The sequence below is a fragment of the Helicoverpa zea genome, chromosome 17 (assembly GCF_022581195.2).
Source record: "Helicoverpa zea isolate HzStark_Cry1AcR chromosome 17, ilHelZeax1.1, whole genome shotgun sequence".
NCBI classification, from domain to species: Eukaryota; Metazoa; Arthropoda; class Insecta; order Lepidoptera; family Noctuidae; genus Helicoverpa; species Helicoverpa zea.
Window position 1 is genome coordinate 2874926 of NC_061468.1, and position 21725 is coordinate 2896650.

The 21725-nt window shown below is 37.7% G+C and overlaps 1 protein-coding gene across 9 annotated transcripts in view; it reads left to right on the forward strand.

The window, feature by feature from the left end:
- The window catches only part of LOC124638100 (transient receptor potential cation channel trpm), a 248595-nt gene that overhangs the window by 223315 nt on the left and 3555 nt on the right, over window positions 1-21725 (forward strand). For 2 of the 9 annotated variants that reach the window (XM_047174944.1, XM_047174949.1), the window contains 23 exons: window positions 2532-2790; window positions 3298-3481; window positions 3930-4119; window positions 4846-5057; window positions 5731-5883; window positions 7708-7905; window positions 9333-9490; window positions 9950-10140; window positions 10475-10620; window positions 11648-11869; window positions 12407-12640; window positions 12893-13015; window positions 13106-13297; window positions 14811-14894; window positions 15976-16165; window positions 16251-16392; window positions 17256-17273; window positions 18118-18266; window positions 18624-18792; window positions 19064-19237; window positions 20601-20789; window positions 21120-21238; window positions 21505-21687. In XM_047174944.1, the coding sequence (XP_047030900.1) occupies window positions 2532-2790; window positions 3298-3481; window positions 3930-4119; window positions 4846-5057; window positions 5731-5883; window positions 7708-7905; window positions 9333-9490; window positions 9950-10140; window positions 10475-10620; window positions 11648-11869; window positions 12407-12640; window positions 12893-13015; window positions 13106-13297; window positions 14811-14894; window positions 15976-16165; window positions 16251-16392; window positions 17256-17273; window positions 18118-18266; window positions 18624-18792; window positions 19064-19237; window positions 20601-20789; window positions 21120-21238; window positions 21505-21671 (3863 nt within the window). In that variant the 3' untranslated portion in view covers window positions 21672-21687. The other 7 variants (XM_047174945.1, XM_047174947.1, XM_047174948.1 and 4 more) reach the window with 7 other exon arrangements.

Here is a 21725-nt window from a genome sequence, read left to right on the forward strand (position 1 = left end):
ACAATTGTGTAAAATAATGCCAAATTATGACGTTGAAATAAAGTCCGTTTTGCAGTCACACTTTTTTTAGACAAGTGTTCAACAGATGTTTAAGTTTTGTAGTGAGGCTGTTGATCCTTATCTTATAATGTGCGTACTGCCATTCATTTTCACACTATTTTATGAGTCCATACAAGCTATCGGCCGACTAAAAGTTTGCAGTATGTATTCCTAAGCTCCCGTACATTTTGCGGTACAAATCTAACTTAGATAAAGGCTATGTTTTTCACTGTAAAGAAACTAATGTGGTTGCTTGCCCCTTTTAATGCTTGTGAGAGGTTTTCTAGCATTACAGTATTGCAAGGTAAACCTGCAATGTATTGCTATTGAGTCTCCTAGGAGGATGAAAAGCTTTTGTGAATAGTGTGCTGAAAGGAAAATGTGAAAATAAAGGGAAAGTAATGCAACGGGTTGTAGTTTTGTTTGAATATGTATAGATGGTGTTAACTTCATTTTGTGTTTAGATATTAAACTTTATGATCACTTTTGTGCAATAAGCAAGTTGGAGAAATTTTATGACTGTTGAAATTAGCAATGTTCTTTTTACAGAAATCACCATAATGTGTTTTAGTAAAATAAACCCCTCTAGGCGTATTACCTCTATAAAGCAAAAATAATCACGCAAACTCATATCTCTATCAATTTCATTATTCACTGCGGATTACATAATTTATATAAAACTTATGTTTTTTAATCTCTAACCAAAAAACAGCGGATGGATCAGTAATTGTAATCCGTAGCTAATCTTTATTTAAAGTAATGGCTTTTACTATCCAAACTAAAATTAGGAACAACAAAATATAAAGCACTAAAACTAGCAATGCTTGTCCAATAAACAGTAACAGCTACAAATAGAACATTATTGAAGTACCCGCTGTTAACTTTATACCTGTGTTACCGAGTTTTAATTGCACCTTCCATTGTTATTGCACTCGATCGATGGAGGGTAGTAAAATATTCAGTAGCGTTGATGATCAGGCGACTGGTGCTTTGTTGCAATATAAATATGAATTGTTTAGAAGTTGAGGTTTTTATGCTGGTGGTATAAAGGTAGGTTAAATATTTCAGGTAAAGTCAAAAGTTATTTGCACACTAACGGCCAGTTTCTTCATCAAAAGTTAAAGTTAAAGTAATGTCTAAAGTAAAAGTAACGGTCAAATACGTTTTTTCAAGGCTAAAGTGACAGCAAAACTAATAGAAAAATTGAATTTGACCGTTACTTTTACTTTAGAGACATTTCTTTGACTTTTACTTTGGCTTTAACTTTTGATGAAGAAACTGGCTGTAAGTGGACAAAACGTATACGGCGGTTATTGCTTCTACTTACATTGCTTTTACTTCTACTGCCACTGTATATTTTTTACTATTTTCGAACATGAGACTTAACCTTTCTACGATATTTCTTTAAACGAATACATACTTTATAAAAAAAATCTTAATGGAATATTAGAGAAAATATAATTGTTTAATGTCACAGTTCTGGCTTTAAAGAATACGAGAATAAATACTTACTGGGAATGTAAATAAAAATAAGTCGTCTTAGTCGTTATTTTCAATGGGCGTTACGAAGTTATAAGAGGCGCAGTTAATTGCGTGGGCACGGCTTAGTATTTCTTCGCCGTTATTTAAGTTCAGCCACTATTTTATTACTGAGGACTGTAAAAAAATATAGTCAATAACTGTGCTAAGTCCCACGATATTAAGTACTCTTTTTTTGCCAAACATACGTATATGATGATGATATGACAATAATATAGACATGCATCTATACATTCTCCACACAAATTACCTAATGATGATGATAAAATATGAAATAGGCTTTACATAAAAGTAAAAAGTACGAGATATGATTTCTATTATCTAATAAACCTGCATGTTTTTCTGTTTTGACCCGATTGCTAAGAGAGATTATATTTTTTCATTGTGATTACATCGATTGCAATTACGTATACCGGTTCGGACGGAACTATCATGCTACATTCATAAGCACAATAAAATAAATTACATCTATTCTCACCGTACAACTCGTCGTAATTTAAATCTAAGATTTATTAAACGATTAATCACACAATTTACATTGAGCTCAAAACAGGTGCATCTTCAACCAGTTTATTCTGTTCTATTATAAGATATTTTATCTTAACCTATCCTCCAGCATCCCTAGGTATGCAGGGTTTAATAGGATACGAGAAATTCCATTCCAATTAACGTACCTGCCTTGATCTGACTAGAGGACAATTATCTCATTATTAGTAGTCAGCTTAATTGCGTAATTGTTAAGAAGAACGCACGTATATTTTTAATAATAGTCCCTTAAAATTCCAACGATTTGATAACTACCTACTATGGATTTTATCAAATAGTTAATTTAAAGCTGAGCTTTATTTACCACAACTCACAACAAAGCTACGATACATTTTTAAACGTTTGAATCTTACAGCATAACTTCTGCATAATTGAAAGACTTCAAATAAATGCATTTTCTCTTCCAGGTGCTCTCGACGAGGCAATGATGCAAGCTCTAGAACACGATCGCATAGACTTCGTAAAACTCCTTCTAGAAAATGGTGTGTCGATGCGCAAGTTCCTCACAATACCTCGTTTGGAAGAGCTTTATAACACCAAGAGTGGGCCCAGTAACACTCTCAGGTATATCCTAAGAGACGTCAGGCCACATCTGCCGAGGGGGTACGTTTATACGCTGCACGATATTGGACTGGTCATCAATAAGCTAATGGGAGGTGCATACAGGTGAGAAAGGATTGAATTATTATACTTCTGAAATAGAAGAATAGAAAGATTGCTAGGATATTTTTGATAAGTCTTCCAGGTGTAGTCTTTTTTTTTCAAAATTAGTCGTCAAGACATAAATAGGATACAAACAACAACAAAATAGTTAAACAGAATGAAGAGCAAAAGTTGGAAACTATTATATTGCGTGTGCTTTAATACTATCATAACTTGTTCTTGAAACTTAAATCTGAGGGCACGGCAGTGCCCCAGCCAAGACTCGAGCAAAGCGGGCGCGGCTGTACCATCTTTTCAATTCAGTCAATATAATTGTGTGAACAAAACTATTGATATAGTCACAAAATATTGATTTATTATTACAAATAAAGTTGAACAGGACTTGGCTTCTATACTATCTCAAAACTTTTTACGGTGGAAGAATTGCGTAGAGGCTTGGCTTTTTTTACATTTAATGTTTTTGGTGGGATATTTCTTTCAATAGATTTGAATTAATGTAATCTTCATCAGATGTTACTACACAAGACGCAAGTTCCGTCCGATCTACGCGAAGGTGATGAACAAGAGTGTGAACGTGCATCGCAACAGCGCTTCCTTCACCAGGCACAACGCTGGAGGACTGTCTCTCATCACCGGGTTCATGCCTGTCACTACTGAGATGGCACTCTTCGACTATCCTTTTAATGAACTTCTTGTGAGTATTTTTTGCGAATTTTTCATGCAATGTTGCTCAAATATATGCGTAGTTTATATATTTTTGGCCCTTTTGAATTTCTCTTTCAGTGTTCTTTTTTTTAAGTTAAATAAATGTTACATGCATAGGAGTAGTTGAAGGGGGTTGATAAAGGCGTGTCTTGTGTGATTATATAATTTAGTTCTAATAAATAACATTGGGAAGCGGTGTATTGTCTATTCGTGCTTAGTAACGTGACAAAGTGCTCATTTAATTATCCCACTTTCTATCAACAATTTGACCTTGACTTAAAAACTAGAACAAGTTTCCACAACTTGATAAAAACAGTTTCCAATCTACCGCTATGACACATTCAATACTTCAGTGCAATCCCTTATAATAGGTAGGTGTGGGCAAGAAAAAATTTACATAAAATAATCACTTGATATTCAAAATTCATACTCACTAGATGTGGGCAGTTCTAACAAAGCGTCATCAAATGGCTCTACTCATGTGGACGCACGGTGAGGAGGCTCTAGCCAAGTCGCTGGTCGCCTGCAAGCTCTACAAGGCCATGGCTCATGAAGCGGCTGAAGATGATATGGAGACTGAGGTCTATGAAGAGCTGAGGCATTATGGCAAGGAGTTTGAGAACAAAGGTACGAATAGATACTATGATGTTAAAAAAATGTATAACCTGCGCATGTACCTCAACATGCGCAAGCCACTTGCATCGTATAGACGCACCCTAAGGGTCTAAAATGTGAATTTCTTGTGTAAAGGAGAATAGGCAATTTGTGTAAGGAATGAATGTTTATATCTATCAAAAACATCAAACCTGCTATATACCTACATTATTATGGACTTTAAATAAATGTTACAAGGCTACTTCAAAGGGTCGAATCAAAATATATATTTAAATCGTCACCCCACTCCAAGTAGTCGTAATCACCAAAGTTGAGAATACATTTTATTTTATGACCAATATCTATTAAAACTTTGCGAATCGCAGATTACTTGAACATGACGAAACTCATTTCACTGAGTTCACAAGTAAAAGCGTACGCGAGTAAATAATATTACGAGTTTCTCGAACTTATGTAAAGAAAAACTTCAAGTAAGTATAAAAACATTTGTATAAATTAAAACTTGCGAGTATTTTCATTAAAAATGCATAAATCTAAAGATGTAAGGAATAGCCCGTTAAATGTTCGCTCTAACGTTAATTGACAAACGTTTACCAAGTTAATGCTGCAAGCTATTATAAACTTAACAGCGTCATAAAACTAGCGACGTGAGGACTCGACACCTAATATGTTCCACCGTTAACTTGAATTAACGGGTTTTTAGCTGGTTTCATTATAAAAGTGGCCGTGTTTATCTAGCCTTGGAGCTTCTAGACTACTGCTACCGACAAGACGACGATCAGGCTCAGCAGCTGTTGACTTGCGAGCTGCAGAACTGGTCTGGTCAAACCTGTCTGAGCCTCGCCGTGGCCGCCAACCACCGCGCGCTCCTCGCACACCCCTGCTCACAAATCATCCTCGCCGACCTGTGGATGGGAGGGCTCAGAACAAGAAAAAACACCAACCTAAAGGTAAATGCAAGTCACTCTAATTTTTTATCTCTTTTCTTTAGTCATTCATCTTATTAACGCACAGACTTGTCATTCGCACAGTTTCAGAATGCGAAAATAAAGGAGACGTGTTCTGCTAACATGGGAATATTGATCGCGAAATAGTGCTAGATGCGTACACCGCAGTACATGCCGGGTATATCATGAATATGTCCAATTAGAGCTTCACTCTGTGGCGTGACGTCACAACACGTCTCCCTTGTTAGTAGTAAAGGGCACGATCAGTAGAATTCGATGTTAGAATATAACTTAGATTATAACAGAGAAACTCGACTGTAAAAATATATTTTGATGTCTGTGTGTCAATGAGTCGCTTTATATATTATAATCATTTGGAAATTCGCATGCACTTTGTTTAAGACGCCGATTTATGCAAGTCCAATTTGATTTTTCAGAAGTTCATGATTTGTATTGAAGAATGTGTGTCAAATTACTGACAGATTAAAATCTTTAATTCGACTCATAGACATGCACACAAGATTCTAATAAAAAAGATAATTGCTATCTCACTTGCACATAATCGGCGTCGAAACCCCGTTTCAATTAGAAACATAGCATGTACCGCTTAAGTCAAAGTGAGTTAGCATCGAGGAGCGTTTCCTTTGCCACATCGGCTTTGTCGTGATGTGTGAAGGTAATTCTAAGCCTGCTGTGTCCGCTGTACATTCTCCAACTGGAGTTCAAGTCGAAGGAAGAACTGCAGCTGATGCCGCAGACGGAGGAGGAACACCTCGAGAACGAGAGCATCGAAGATGATAGAAGCACCAAGGACCCCACGGATGCCGAGGTAAGCTTTCGTGTTCTGTTGCTCACCATCTTAGTGTTACATTCACGCGGGAGGTATGAAGTCACGGTTGCCATTTGTTTAGTCACTTTTTGTAATCATTACACATATTTCTCAACAGGGATTATATAAAACAGTCTCTTTGCTGTGATTTTGAATTAAAACTTAATTCTCCCTACACTTAATTCTTTTTAATCTTAATAGAAGAAAATATTATAAAATCTTAACTAACATGTGTTCAAAATCTGTGTGAAGAAACTAAATCCATATAACAATCGGTGACGGAATTAAATGTGCTCACACATATTCCATGTTCACTCACGACGAAGAAGATATTAATGTGATTTACAATTCCAGTGCTTACACATTTTGTTAGAATAAAATTATTATGATTGTTGCGTATGTAGGTTGGAGTTGCAAAAAGGCGAACGCTATCTATCAAGAAGATTATTCCGCCTGGACAGCCGTGTAAAGCTTCGAAGGTAGACTTTGAGGCCTGATGGTCTACTGTGATACGAACACAAATAGCACCCAAACACTACACATCAGTAGAAACTTAGATCAACACAATGAATAGTTTAAGGTGTTCAACAAAACACAGTTTGGTCCCAACTGCACTACTCTTATACGTGTTTAGCGAAAAGTAATAAAAGAAACAGACGATGTACGACATTACAGCACAGTCATATTTGTTGTTTGTGAGTTCTTTACACTTCACACGAAATACCTTCTTGTGTTCGTATTACATGGAAGTGCACACACGAAAAACGACATTTCTGTTGAGTGGTACGTCGATGGCTTTGCGTGAAAGTAGGCTTCCGTGGCGCTCCGAATACTTCCAGCCTCTCAGTTCACCCCTCACTGTCTTTATGCCCGTCTTTATGGGCGATGTCATTCGTTTATAGCTCACCTTGAATTTTAGCACTCCGAGTACTCTTTCTTACAACAAGGTCCTCTAAAGAAGCTCAATTTACGACGTCTTCCTTAATTTACCCGGAGACATCGATATTAAAATTGTAAAGACACATTTCTCAAAAGGAGGTGGCTTTTGAAATTTGTAAACATTTGCGGCGGTTTTACTACCACCATAAGATATAATGACTACGCTAATTAAAATTCTCTCTAATTAAAATAAACCTGAGGTGGAGCTTAAACAGTGACAATAAAATTTCCCGTGCCTATACAAAATTTCAATTTTCCTCGATGTGGGCCGTATTGTAGTTAGATTTTGATATCATTTTCAACCTTATCTCAAGCTGTCGTCTCAATATTTCAAATATATTTTCTATTTTACTCGCGTATCGCTGGAGGCTTATGGCCTTACTACAAAAACTTTAACCACTGTTTTACACTTGTTTAAAAAAAATGTGGCTCCAAAATGAACCATATGTCAACGTCATAATTTGACATTTTTTTAGACAAGTTTTAAACTGACGTTAAAAAGTTTTTGTGGTAAGACGGTTAACATTTAAATCTATTTTATTACTGTCTCAAATTATGGATGAATTTCGTCTTAGCTTGTTGTACCCGTCTCCGTTACACTTGATGTGCTGTCGTGAGCTTATATTTGGATATTGTATGCGTTGTTATCAATATTCTGCTTACTGTCTTGCTTGCGTCTTGTATCTCGTACTAACGTACTGTCATCATAGTCTTTGTATCTGAGCCTGGTCTTTGGAGAATGAAGCTGCAACGTTCAAATCTATGTCACTCAACTATTCAATCAGCTTACTATGAATGTTCTTTTTAAACCAAATCTTGTTCTATTTTATTACGGTGTGAACATATTGTTGTAACGTTTATACGATTTTGTCTGGACTCAAACAGGCGTTGATTGGCTCAGGGGCCGAATGCGAAACTCGTGTCGATCAGAACGGGAAAGTTGGTAAAATAGGATGGGAGCCTTCGTACCGAGAGCTGCCGGAGCCTCACGCCCCCGAAGACAAGATGATGAGGCCGCTCAGGCTAAAGAAGAAGATTTACGAGTTCTTCACAGCGCCTATCACCAAGTTCTGGGCCGATTCGGTGAGTGCTATCTTGTTATAATATAATATTGTAGTTTTAGATCTAAGCAGATGTTAATCTATTTCTTCGGAATACGCTTTTATGTAGATGTAATTATTTAGTTAAGTACAAAGCAGCATAAAAATCCTTATTTTTTTATATTTGCAATGTACTTTCCTAATAAAAACAATGTTTAGAAAAATACATTACCAGAACAATAAGTCCTAATCGACGAAATCGTTACCGAGACATTATCACACGGAAAACATACAGCGCTATTTGAGCACAATGGGTACAAAAGCTCTTAATTTTCCTCGGTCAAACCTTTCCCCATGTTTCCGAAAACCCGTGTTTTTCTCACATTTTGCAAAGAAAGAATAAAGGGATATCGCATTACGCCGCCAGCAATTATTAACGCCGGAAAATCGCCGACTGCTGCGTTATAATGTTGTACGATTAGCATAATTTCTTCTTCGTTATTTTAATCTTCGCCCTTTTCTCTAATTTCTTTTATGTTATTTTACCCGAGACCTGAAAGGGAGGTTAATTTTGAAAAGTCCAAATGTGTGCGAATGTTTATCTGTTCCCTCAGAGTTCCCTTTCACTTTAAACGGACTTAAATATTTAGTTTATGCAAATGTTAGGGAGCCTATGGGACGAATATGCACCTGAGCATAGCCAAGCTTTAAAAGGGTTAAATTAAATACTTCACTGTTACCTTAACTGTTTCAAATTGTTTTTATATTGATAGTTTTTAGATTTAGTTTTCTGATCCTTCTTGGAGAATGATAATATAAATTATCTTCGCGTTATTCCTATATTGAGTATTACAGCTACTCGACGTATGTTAACTGATTATACCACAAATCCCGTAGATCTACAGGGAACTCTCTGAAAAGCTGTCCTCAACGTTAAAATTACAGGCAGATAGTTTGTAATGCTTGAGGGATATTACCGGGAAGCTACCAATTACTTAGTTGTTACTAGTTCATAGAATATGCGTTCCCTTTAGCCAGGTGCATTCCAATAGTTTACTTGCTAAACATTACTCAAAGGTACCTATGTAGTTCCCTAGTCGATCTAATCAGTTTATAGGTAATGTTAACTAACCGATAACAGAAAACTAAAACGCCAATTAGTTTAACTTAAAGTTAGGTATCGTTTGAGTATTTCGAAGTTTTTTTGTTTGACACAGAACGGCAATGCGAATTGGTCATCGGAATTTAAAAAGTAACTGCTGTATGGTATTGGCTAAAACGCTCGTTGTACATGGGTATTTCCGATTTCCGATAGGTTATGTTCAGTTAGTTTCGGTAGTTTTTTTGTGTAATTGAATTTCAGTGTTTTTTTGCTAGCTTAATTGAATGTTGCAAAAATATTCACTCTGCGAACGTTAAAACTTTTAATCGATTGTCGAAATGTACTAATTTTGAATCCTTTACTTTCAGATAGCCTACATTTTGTTCCTATTGATGTTTACATATACAGTATTAGTCAAGATGGACCCGACGCCGTCTTGGCCCGAGATATATTCTATATGTTATGTAGTAACGTTCTTATGTGAGAAGATAAGGGAAATCATTACGTCCGAACCTGTTGCTATTAGGTAAGTTATTGCTCCTTCGACCCTCGTTCCTTGGGATTGCGTAACATTTTATTAGGGTACTTATTGAACGAAGTTTGTGATGCACAAATATTGTGTATAGTGTATAGTATTTTCATCTCCCATGCCGTGAATTATAAAGATAGTCTAGGCTAATTCAACTATTTTATTCAGTGCCAGATTGGTTCAAGAAGTATAACAATCTTTATTGAAATCGCTGACTAAAAGTGACAGTTTACATTCTAACATCCCAGTGGGGCCCAGCAGGGCCAAGGCCTACCGGGGCTGCGGGATTGTTCGAAAGAGTTTCCACGGCCCTGGTACATAAAAGGCCTACGAAGGAAAATGAGGGGTTTTAGTCAGAAAGAGTATGACACTCCCTCACCGCTGCTAACCCACAGCGGGAAGAGTCATTTGATGATTTCTCATCAGAAAAAAGTACATTCTAACGTACCATTGCAGACATAAGTTCAGCGTATGGGCGTGGAACCTATGGAACACGTACGACGCCGGCTTCATCATATTCTTCCTGGTGGGGCTGACGCTACGCCTTCGCTCCGTGTCCATGGACGTCGGCCGCGTCATCTACTGCGTCGATATTATTTATTGGTACTTAAGGATATTGAATATATTGGGAGTTAATAAGTACTTAGGTAAGAATTGTCCTATGTTACCTCTATTTACTAACTTACATAAATCTCCAATTAATCATGAACTCTTTCGTAACTTTTAAGAATATGATATAAGACAAATTATATCTCTCGATCCCGTACCTTGAACTTTTTCTTCGATTTACGATTTCCCCTCTACTCCATCAAGTTGAGTGATTGGGGTCATCAATTTTCAATCCTAAGTTAGTGAAACTAAAGATTCATTTTGTTTCTACACCTGCCTTTTTTCATTAATCAATGTTTTTTTAATGTATTATATAAATGCGTAAGTAAAATGTTTTTTTTATGTACCTATACTTAATGCTTTGGTCCCCAGGTCCTCTAGTCACAATGATGGGTAAGATGGTAAAAAACATGATATACTTCGTGGTGCTATTACTGGTGGTGCTAATGTCGTTCGGAGTGGCGCGGCAAGCGATACTGTATCCAGACGAGGAAGCTAGCTGGCATCTCATCAGAGAAGTAAGTTTGAAAACAATTCCACTTCTGAAACTGTTATAGAATTTAATGTAGTTCTTAATGATAGGAACAATATATCAACTTTAGATCAAAAGAATGATAAAAACAGTTAAGAATTATAAGGAGTTGCTGAAGAACAACTTCTTGGTATGCAGCGGTTAATAATAGCATGTATGATTATATTGAAGAAACAACTAAGTTAGATAGTTTACTTAAGAACTCATTTATTTTGTTTTGAACATTTACATCACCATTCTGTTACACTTCATCTTTTACAGACTCAATAATCCTATTTGAAACTAACACTACCACTAAAGAGAACATTTGAAGTATTCTATACCACCGATATGTACTAACATTTGCAGGTATTCTTCCAACCGTACTTCATGCTATACGGGGAAGTGTTCGCGGAGCAGATGGCGCCCCCGTGTGGGCTGCCCGGGCTCGAGGAGTGCCGCGTGGGCCACTGGGTGCCGCCCGTGGTCATGAGCGTGTACTTGCTCATTGCCAACATTTTACTTGTCAACCTTCTCATAGCCGTCTTCAATAACATCTTCATTGAAGTCAACGGTGTGTCGCACCAGGTTTGCGGCAAACTCGTTAACTGTCGTAGATTCGATGTTGTTTTAGTGCCTGTTGCGAGATTTGATTACGTTACGGTTGGACTTCGAGGATTAGTGGCTGTAGATTTTGCTTTGTTACTAGAAATATTACTTTTATGTTTGGTTTCTTATTTGTTATTATTTTGCAATTAACTTTGATTTTATAAGGAATATTTTTATTTACGTTCAATTTAAGAATCAAATGTAAAAGAAATACTTCTATACTTCAAAGTAAAATGGTCGTCAGTAGTTGTATCGTCTATCATCCTGAGTAGATTAGTACCTGGGTAGTTTTGGTTACAGTTGAATAAGTATTTAGTTATTGAAATCAATTGAATTAAATATAATTTTACTTTAACTTATACCTATTTTATTTTTACCCAGTTTATTTTGGCCGACATTTTAGTTTGAGCTCCCGTTGTCCGTAGGTGTTCTTCCAACCATACTTCATGTTGTATGGCGAGGTGTTTGCTCCAGATATCGACCCCAAGTGTGGGAATAACCCGGGAGAGCCCAAGTGTGTGACTGGCAGGTGGATCACGCCCGTCGTCATGACCATATACTTGCTCGTCGCGAACATTTTGCTCATAAACCTACTTATTGCCGTCTTTAACAATATATTTAATGAAGTCAATGAAGTCTCGCATCAGGTTTTTTATTTTATTTTTTTCTTTTATTGCTTCGTTAGGTGTCTGTACCAGAGACGCAATATATGTTTTACGTGTCTGTCATCTGACCCACGATTTTTTTTAAGCAAAACATAATCTAAGTGTTTGTTGGGTAATGTTCTGCTGATTCGCTCCTTGTAAATGTACGAAATGGTACGGATACCTAATTTGCAACAATGTTTTGCATTTTGCTTTTTATGTGTTTTGTTGAAATCATGACGTAGGTATTCTTACTAAGTGATTCAGACAAAACTTGCATGCTTAGACGTTTTTGATAATGTTTTTATTTATTGTTCTAAATTATTTTATTCGTTATCAACTCGTCTAGATTGTTGTTTTGATGTTGTTATTTCTATTTTTGCAAAAAGTATTTACCAAACATTTATTTTTGATAAAATTAATCAATCTTGCATTTTGAAAAATAATATTCAATCAAAATAGAGTTTGAATTTTAAAAATTAAATACGAAACACCAATTCTTCCGATTCATCGACCTAAATCAACCAACCAAACTTTCAGGTGTGGATGTTCCAAAGATTCACAGTAGTGATGGAGTACGAACAGAAGCCGGTGTTGCCACCTCCACTAATAACGTTATGTCACATATACGCGATAGGCAAGTGGGTGACCAGGAACGTGTCGCACAAACGCTTCCAGTACGACAATGGGCTCAAATTGTTTTTAGAGAAAGAGGATATGGAAAGACTTTATGATTTTGAGGAAGAGTGTGTTGAAGGGTATTTTAGGGAACAAGTAAGTGGTGGAAACTGTTATATTGTTAAAAGAAGTTAAGCCTTAAGATTTTTAGAAGAGAGCGTACGGCCATAAGCCATCATAAAAATGAATAATCATCATAATATAACAATCAATGATGATCGTCATGAAAACTACATATATCGTGTGTTAGCCAACAACGCACTAATTACGCATGATTGCATAGAAATCTATGAGCATAATTGCAAATATGCCTCAAATGCACCGAATTAATACAATCAATGCTTTCAGGAAGTTAAATTGTCTAATTCTATAGAAGAGAGAGTAAGAAATACAACTGATAGGGTAGAACATATCACGACCAAAATGGAAGACTTGAATCAAAAAGCTAATTGCCAAATACAATCGGTTCAGGTAAGAGCAGCTATTGAATTTAAACACTTATAGATAGAAAATAAGGTGAAGAAATTAATTTAACTGTATTTTGTACTAAAATGTTTTCAGAGTGTAGAATTTAGGTTAAGAAAGTTAGAAGATGTGGCGGAACAGACAATGAATCACTTAGCGGTGATCCATCGGTTCATGGCGACTCACCCGTCGCTTGTGAACCGAGGTTCCACTGACACCCTGGGACCTCCACCACCTACCTTCCAGGCTGGAGCGGCTAGGTTAAGAACTGCTAGTGATCGATCTGAGGTAAGTAGACTTGAAATTGTTTTATTTTTGATAAAATCATCAGTTTAGATTGATAGTGTGGAAATAGTTCCTTAATTTTTTGAATACCTTATTTTGTTTTCTCTAACGATGTTCTGTGATGTGTTGGTTCGAACCCAGCTGCAATAATTAAGGTTTGAGTTTTGGTGTAAAAATTGACATTAACAGATCGCAACGTTTGATAGAATACTCAACGGAAATCTATTCATAAATGTTTGTTTTCGATGTCTCTCTTAATTTAATTATTATGTGTTTGATGTCGAACTCAACAAGAATGCTTGAGAACACTAATCGCAACGTTTTCTGTTTATCATTAGCATGTTAATTATGTCGATGTCTTGCGTTGATGCTAATTTTGAACTTTTGTATTTCATTCCATGTTTGTGTCCCCCACCTAACCTGCAAATTAACAGATTTTTTAAATATCTCTATTCTAAAAAGTAGCCCTTCTTTTAAAAATAACTACACATGTATTTGAAGTTTTTTATCAATGATTAGTGAGAATAGCAAAAACGTCTGGCAATTTGTATATGCTTTAATGAATTTTGGTTCTGCGTCATTCGGAGATTAACACCTTATCAATATGCAATGTAGTGATCCTCTATATTAATATGCAATAGAGAACATCGATTTATGCTTGTAGAGTCCAACTTGAACTGATGAAAGCCCGCAATTCCCCTTTGGAATGGAAAGTTCTTCAACTCGAACAAAACTTTTGTATCAAAATTGTTTGGTGTTGTATTTTATGCCGCTGTGGCTATGCAACTTCTAGTTTGCCTACCCTGAGGACTCAAGCTAACTAAATGTTTCAAAATTGGTAGGATCAATGTTTAATTTTAAGAAGATTTACTTTACTCCATGTAGAAAATACTTACTATAAGTTGTTATTATTTAAAGTTTTCACTTATATACTGAATACAGAGCGGCAATCTTTTATAATTTATTCCTTCGTAACTTATAATTCATAACAGCAATGTATTTCCAAGAGTTAACAATGCTGGCCTACATAAATCCACGCTGGAATTACGTATTCGAAATTAAACCCTCGGGGCTCAATTGGCCTTCCAAATCAAATCAAGTTTTAGCTTAGTTTATGTCGAACTGTTTGTCCTGTTGAAACAACACCATATTGGAAATTTACATAAGTTCAAATTGTCAAATTTGGTTTCCAGAATGTTTCAATGTTTCTGGTAAAACTTGGTGACGTAGAAAATGCGAATTCTATATTTCCAAATAGCATAAGAAAGCTCAACCTGCTGGTTTGAGACTTGTAAAAACAAGTTTTTTGCGGATTAAAATTTCGGCAGTATGTATTTGATCTTTAGTAAATCAGAGACAGAATTCAAGGTAGCAAATTATGTTTACTACAATCATCCTCGCGTAAAGTCAATGGTATCAGCAAAGGTATCAGCTGTACCATGAACAGTTTGTGTTAAATCTCCGGGTGAGGCAACAACCGAAGCTAGTTAGGTGGCTATGTGTGACGTCACGGCAGGTGCTGTCGGACAGCGACACGGGCGCCGCGCGCTTCGCGGTACGCCCGGTCCAGGAGGAGGACGAGCGATCGCGACCCTCCGATGTAAGCATCCCTCCAGTCTGTCTAGCTGCCCGAACAAGCCCTTCATTTATAAAAAATAAAGTACAACAAAAATTGATAAACTTTCAACTATGGCTGCAGAAAAAAAAATTGAGAGTAAGAGTAAGACGTAGGGTACTTAATTTTTCTTCCTGATCCAATTTATTTGTTTCCATCATAGGATGATGGTGAAATATCAGTCATACACCAGGCAAGTCTAAACAATTTGGTACATTTAAAAGCACTACGGTGGAACTTAAACTTTCTGAAGTTCCACCTAAGCAAACAGGATTATCTCCTTCGTGCACAAATGCAACTACGTATGAAAGCTTTCTAATTAACAGAACTAAAACAGTTCCTATACACTTTTCATTTGTTTCAATGTATATTTTGTTCTCCGTTCTCCAACTCTGTGTAATATTATTTGGTGTAAGTTCCTCGGCGAAGTGTCTCGGTGGCACGTTTGTTTGGGCAGCCAGCGAACTAGTTGTAGCCGTTTTAATTGGTACCTATTCAATTATGCGAAATTCAAAGCTAATTCGAGTAAGTACAAGAGAAATGCTTTTGTGTCGTGTGGGACAGCACCGTGAAACGTTTTTATGTATATTATTGTAGATTTTGTTTTAATATGCAATTTTTTTCTGAAGATCTGTTCTTTCTTCACGCTTACGAATTACTCTAATGTCGATTTTTTTGACACGTGATGTAATTCAATTTATTATTTTTACATATTTATCTCTCACATTCGATTTTTACTTATAGTTTGCATATTATTCAAATACTGCATATCTTTAAAGCTTTGCAAAATTTTTGTATCGCGCGTTAACAATGTTACGCTCCATTGGCTTTTTGATTTAACTTTTCGGCGCAGTCTCACTTGGCTTATTCATTTCCACTGATGAGTTTTATTTCAACTTTGATTTGTAATAAAACTTTGGGACATGAGAATATCTTCATTTATCTTGAAAGTCCCTAGTATAAAATAAAATAAATATAGCAAAACATCAATGTCTCAAAGTTTTATTGAAGCAATTTTTCTCACCAAAAATTTCCTGCTTCCTGTATGTCCAACACCTACCATCAGGATGAGTTGCCACAGTCGGGGCCCGAAGCTGCAGTGGAGAAGGAACCAGAAGCTGACTCGATATCCACGTCATCTGGGGAGGGTCATGCGGGTCCTAACATCACGGTCGTGAAGGCACAACCTCCCATCACTCCGGCCAGACAGAGATCCTCCGATAGCAACAGGACTGAACCTAGTGATGAGAAGAAAGGTACGTCATTAATAAGCCTTAGAAATACATTTTTCTACAGGAAAATACACTATATCCTAACTCTAATTGATAAAATCTGGTTTAGATATCTACCTGCCTCCTCGTCTAGTAGCGTCGTCAACAGATGATGCATTCCTACCTGAAGTTCGCGAGGTACCGTCAGATCTACACAGCCTGCGACCGCGCACCACTTCAGCTGGAACCAGACGTACTGCCAACACGAGACGGTACGTAGCACTAATAACTCAGCTTATAAATGCGATAATACATTTTGAAGGTATAGGTAAAATAGTTACTTAGGAATTTGTCGCAAAGCGTTTATGATCGCAAAGCCAATTAATTAAAACCGTCTGGAACTAATTCGAGTCACATCACAGTTCCATTAACGTTCAGACCGTACTTCGGCTTAACTTAAGTTACTTATTCAAATACGTAGGAATCTGCTATAGTATGTAAATAAACAGCCCAATCACTTGAAAGAATAACATTAACTAAATGATCACTAAACATGTTTACTCAGTATATAGTCTGGGCACCAATACCATCTCACTAAAGGTAAGCGAGAAAACCGATAGAATCATCAAATTCACGCAGAAAGTTCAAAAAGAGCATGTGCATTTCATGTCGAAGAAACATTCTACAAATTTCCAAATTCTTAGGTACGGTTCTGATGGAAGAGCCATCAATGTCAAGGGGTCGTATGTCGTATTGTCGAAGCATGACCGCGTTAAGTTTTGTTCTTGATTGCCATTCTCATTAACCATTACTTCATTTGATTTGGAAGAACTATTTGTGATGGAGTTTTGGCTGCTCTGGTCTGAGAGATTGTGGTCGACATTAGTTTACAAGTTACGTAAACTAAATTGGATTTGATAAAGAAATTATAACGACTACCTCTAATGGATCTATAGTAAATGTTGATGTCCGTGAATGCAATTCATCTGCATTTCCCACAGCTACCAAATCCCACACATTTCTATTTCTTCATTCACAATATCGGCAAATACTGTGTTTATTTGTACAAAACCAAAATTATCATCGCCATAATTGTTTTTAATTTTATTTTTTGTTACCTTCTTGCATCTGTTAGGAGACGGTTGTGGAAACAGTAAGTCAAATAGAGTCATTGGCGATTGGCTTAGCTTCTTAGCAAACGTAGTTAGACGTAGTTGCCTTACTCTGTATAATAAACATTCACTATCTAGCTTGTGTACACGCTCGGTAACGATATGTTTAGCATTAACAAGCACTACTTTCGACAGTCACACACTACACGATTTTCAATGTGACGCAAATTTTATTTGAGCATCTATCTGTCTGTGTATTTTCTGTACATTGCTACACAAATCAGATCTTACTTCAGCCATATCAAGTTAACATTTTGGTCTTTCTATTTTTCTACGATCAGCTATTATATCTACATGAAATGCCATATCTCGCCAACTTGTAAAGTAATGCAGAATTGTGGCTGTAATCTACAACATTTTCTTTTCTAATATTTTAATTTCTTTAAGGTAAGCATTGTCTCTCTAAAGTAAAAAGTTCTTCATTTATAAACATTACTGTATTAAAATTATTTAATCTTCTAACGTCACTGTTGTTCTCTGTTGTATTTTCGATTGTCTTGTCTTCACATTACTTACCTCCGAATTAATCACTTTGATTTATTATCTTAACAGACATACTTGTACTAAACTGCCACTGCACACATATAACCACTTTCTTGTGGGGAACAATGTAAATTACTTGTCATCTGTTGACTGCTCTATAGCTACTTACCGTTAACCAATGCAGATGGAAAACAGAAATTTCTATACTGCAAAAGCATTGCCAAAAACGCCACCTAATGTAACAACTTCAAAAAGTCTACAAGACCACTGAACGCAGTCAGCACATGATTTAACACAGCCAACTCAGTACATATCGAAGACCTAACACGGTGGTGTCGACAGGCGTTCGGAGGGCGGCAACGACTGCGGCATGGGTGGCCACTACTCCGCCCAACACCTGGCGCCGCGACGTCAGCACAGCCAGACGCACTCCGAGCCTGATAACTCTGCTGTCGACGCTGGATCAGTACACAACTCTGTTACTGGGACAAGTACGTATATAGACTTCACATCTTTAACATCAGAACTCATATGAATGAAATCATCATATTATGAATGGGTCGTCGATCTTTGAAAAGGTTTCCTAAAAGGAATCATTTTAAGATTGGATCCCTCCTCCATTCTGCTGAAGGAACTTTAGTTTTATTCTAAGTACTTGGGCAGATTTTGACTTTAACAAAAATACCTTATGCCGTAGGCCTAGTTACAAAGTCACCGAATCACGATCGATGCGTAATATATCTACTGCTTAGCGAAGACCTTTCAGTTCCAGTTTTGCCACTATCACTCCTATCATACCACCTCTCGTACGTCAAAGTCCTACATGAGCGTACCCCACTCTGTGTCAGGCCGTCAGTCAGGTTGGGAGGTTACAGGCGGGGCGGCAGGCATCCCGTCGGGTCGCAGCCGGGTCGGCGGAGCGCCGCGTTCCCTTCTGCTCGCCATGCACGAGTACACCAGCATCACTGATGAGCTGGAGACTGTGTATGGACTCTTCTCTCCGCCGCATACGCCCAGGTAATGAATGAATAGTGTAGGTATGTGTTCCTGAATGTGTAAGTTTAAAGACACGTCGTCTGACAAGTACTCGCAGTTCAGTGACTAAGTTTTAAATTGGTCCTGGCAATATTTGGTGCATTTCGTTCCGTATTATCCAGGCTTTTTTACTTCTTCCATCTATGTATATCGGAGCAAAACGGTTATTTTTTAATGTAGGGGAGTTAATAATAATTTCTACGTTTTTCGATCGAGCAAAACACCACTAACCACTTCCCTTACTTTGTCCTAGGACACCAATAACCTCTCGTCTCCTATCACCGGCTCGAGCGGCCTCGCCCTCGGTCCGCCGGCGCCACGCCAGCGAGATGTCTAACCCTGAGTTCGCGCTCTTCATGGAGAAGGAACACCTTCGTGGCGCTGAAGAAGATGACTACATCATTATGGAGAATCTTATCCAGAGGCGGTGAGTGACCCTTAGGGATGAAACAGTGCATTGCTGGAGAACATACGGTGGAGGGTTACCGCACATTTTTTTGTTTGTAGTTTTGCTGTAAAGTTATTGTGCTAGTTGAGCAATGCAAGCTTATGTTTATTTTATACAAGGGAGATGTTTATTTTAGAAATGTACTTAACTTGCGCTGCTCAACTAGACAGAGAGAGCTTAGATGATTTCATTATACAAATCATAAACAATGTAAACTATTTGCTAAGTTTAAGATGGCTTTGTAGTAAGAATTAAAATAGTTACTAAGATTAAAATCTAAATAATAAAAAATCTAAATTAAAATAAAAGCCACGTAAAACAATAATTTAAATTACAAATATATAAACTACTTTGAGTTCAACTATCTACTCTAATGAATAGCTTGTATAACGTTATTATATGCCCAGGAAAAATACCTAAAACAAAATCGATACATCCAGATTGACACTTACACAACAATGATTAAAACTCCCTTCGTTCCAAGAAAGTTATGAGGCATACGACATATTGCCGCCGATAATGACGACCCGGCACATTCCAAACTTGGCGAACTACTGGTGGATATTAAATCTCGTTGATCAAACCTTGTCGGGCTCTCGGTAATAGAAACTATTTGCTCAGAATGTGTTAATACTTTTAAAATACTTTTGAACGTACGTACGGCTTTCGTATTGTTTGCGGAAGTTAAAGAGGAAGGATTATCGCGGCCCTGGTTTCCCCATGATGGGTTTTAGTCAGTAAGAGTCACACTTCCCCATAACGAGAGGGGGGTCTTTTGATGACTTCCCAGGTCGGGCAAGAGTCGTTTGAAGGCAGCGGCTGGCTTCTCCAGTTAATGGCCGTAATGTAATGCACCAAACATTGTGGGATTTTTTGGTATTTTCAAAGTCAAATAGCAGCCTGGGGGTTAATTGTAGATAATTTTTGTAATAGTAAAAAATCTTCAGGGCATTATTCTCTACAAGAATCCACTATTTTTTTCTTCTGGCCGGCACTTTCAGTTTTGGGTACGAAATTAATGTTGTCCTTTAAATGATTTGTACAAAATTGTCAAAACAGTATTTTTACGAAATTGAAACAAAATTTTGAACTGCCTTAAAGAAATACAAATAATTAAAGAAAAATAGTGAGTAAATGTTAAAAAATATATAAAAGACATACGGCAGATAGGGCAGGCGAGGACTTCTTTTATGAAAAACCTCATCAAACAAACGCCTAGCTGCAGAAACATCAAACCACAGAATTTCATCAGCACCAACAAGCAAGAGGAGCTTGCTTCGGCTTATAGCTTTTGTGAGCGTCCTGAACTTTAAACTTACTACAACAGCCGTCTGTACTGTAGCCTAGCAATGGGTGGTCTGGACAGATACGAGGAGGAGGAGGGCGGGGAGGGCGAGGGCGGCGAGGGGGGTGGGGTGAGCGGCATCAGCATCAGCGTGTGCGTCAACAGTAGTGCGGCTGATGAGCACGCCGTGCCGCCGCAGACCAGCACGCTGCTCACTGTTAGTGACCGTCGGCTGCCGCATCAGAGGTAACAATTGTGTATTCCTGTCTATCTTCACGTAGAATTAATTAATGGTTATGTTGGTCCGCTGAATATGGCCGGTCAGTATTTAATGACGATCTCTCTTGGTTATCTTTCTGTTTTTACTCCGTCGTGTGCCAAATTCTGTACACGAAATATTTCGAAAACCCGATCTTCCATCCTATATTTTCACTATCTCGAAGATATTCAATCAATTTTGTTTATAATCATTTTCTTTAAAACTTTCACTTTTTTATACCCATCTATTTTAATTTTCCCTATTTTGCGCTGCTTTCAACTGTCCTTCAGTATAATTCGACATTCGTCTTTCTACAGGCACTCGTTGAGAAGATCATCGGCTATCGACAGTCGCGAGCTGCCGTCGCCGCTGCAACCACTGTTGGATGATGATGCATGCGGAGAAGTACTCCTACCTGTACCGAGGCAGCCTTCTGGTAAGTCAATAAAATAGTTTATGTATGTTGATTCAGAGGATGGCGAGGCATCATGGCTTTACGGTAGTTGTATTTTTGAACCATGTTATGAACTGAGGGGCGAAATATAAATTAAGACAGACCATAGACATCAGGTCGTTGCAGTCCTGCTTCATTTTGGGCAGCGCATTGCTCATTTTCCTTTCTTTGTCCTTTGTCCGTTTTATGAATGCCAGTAAAATGCGGTAGACCATTGTCTCGTTAATATGTTCAAACTCTTCTCTCAGGCGATACAAACGCATCAAGCGAGCTTTCCCTCTCGCACATGGTGAGCGAGAACCTCCCTCCCCGGCCGTCCATAGTGCTGGACTCGTCGCAGCTGCCGCGCCAGCGCTCCGCCGACCAGCCGCCCTCGCAGCCGCCCGCGCCGGCCAGGCCCGAGACCATGTGCTGAACCTGGCTGGAAACTAGTGAGTTATTAACCTCCTTTGTAGGACTTTCTTGATGC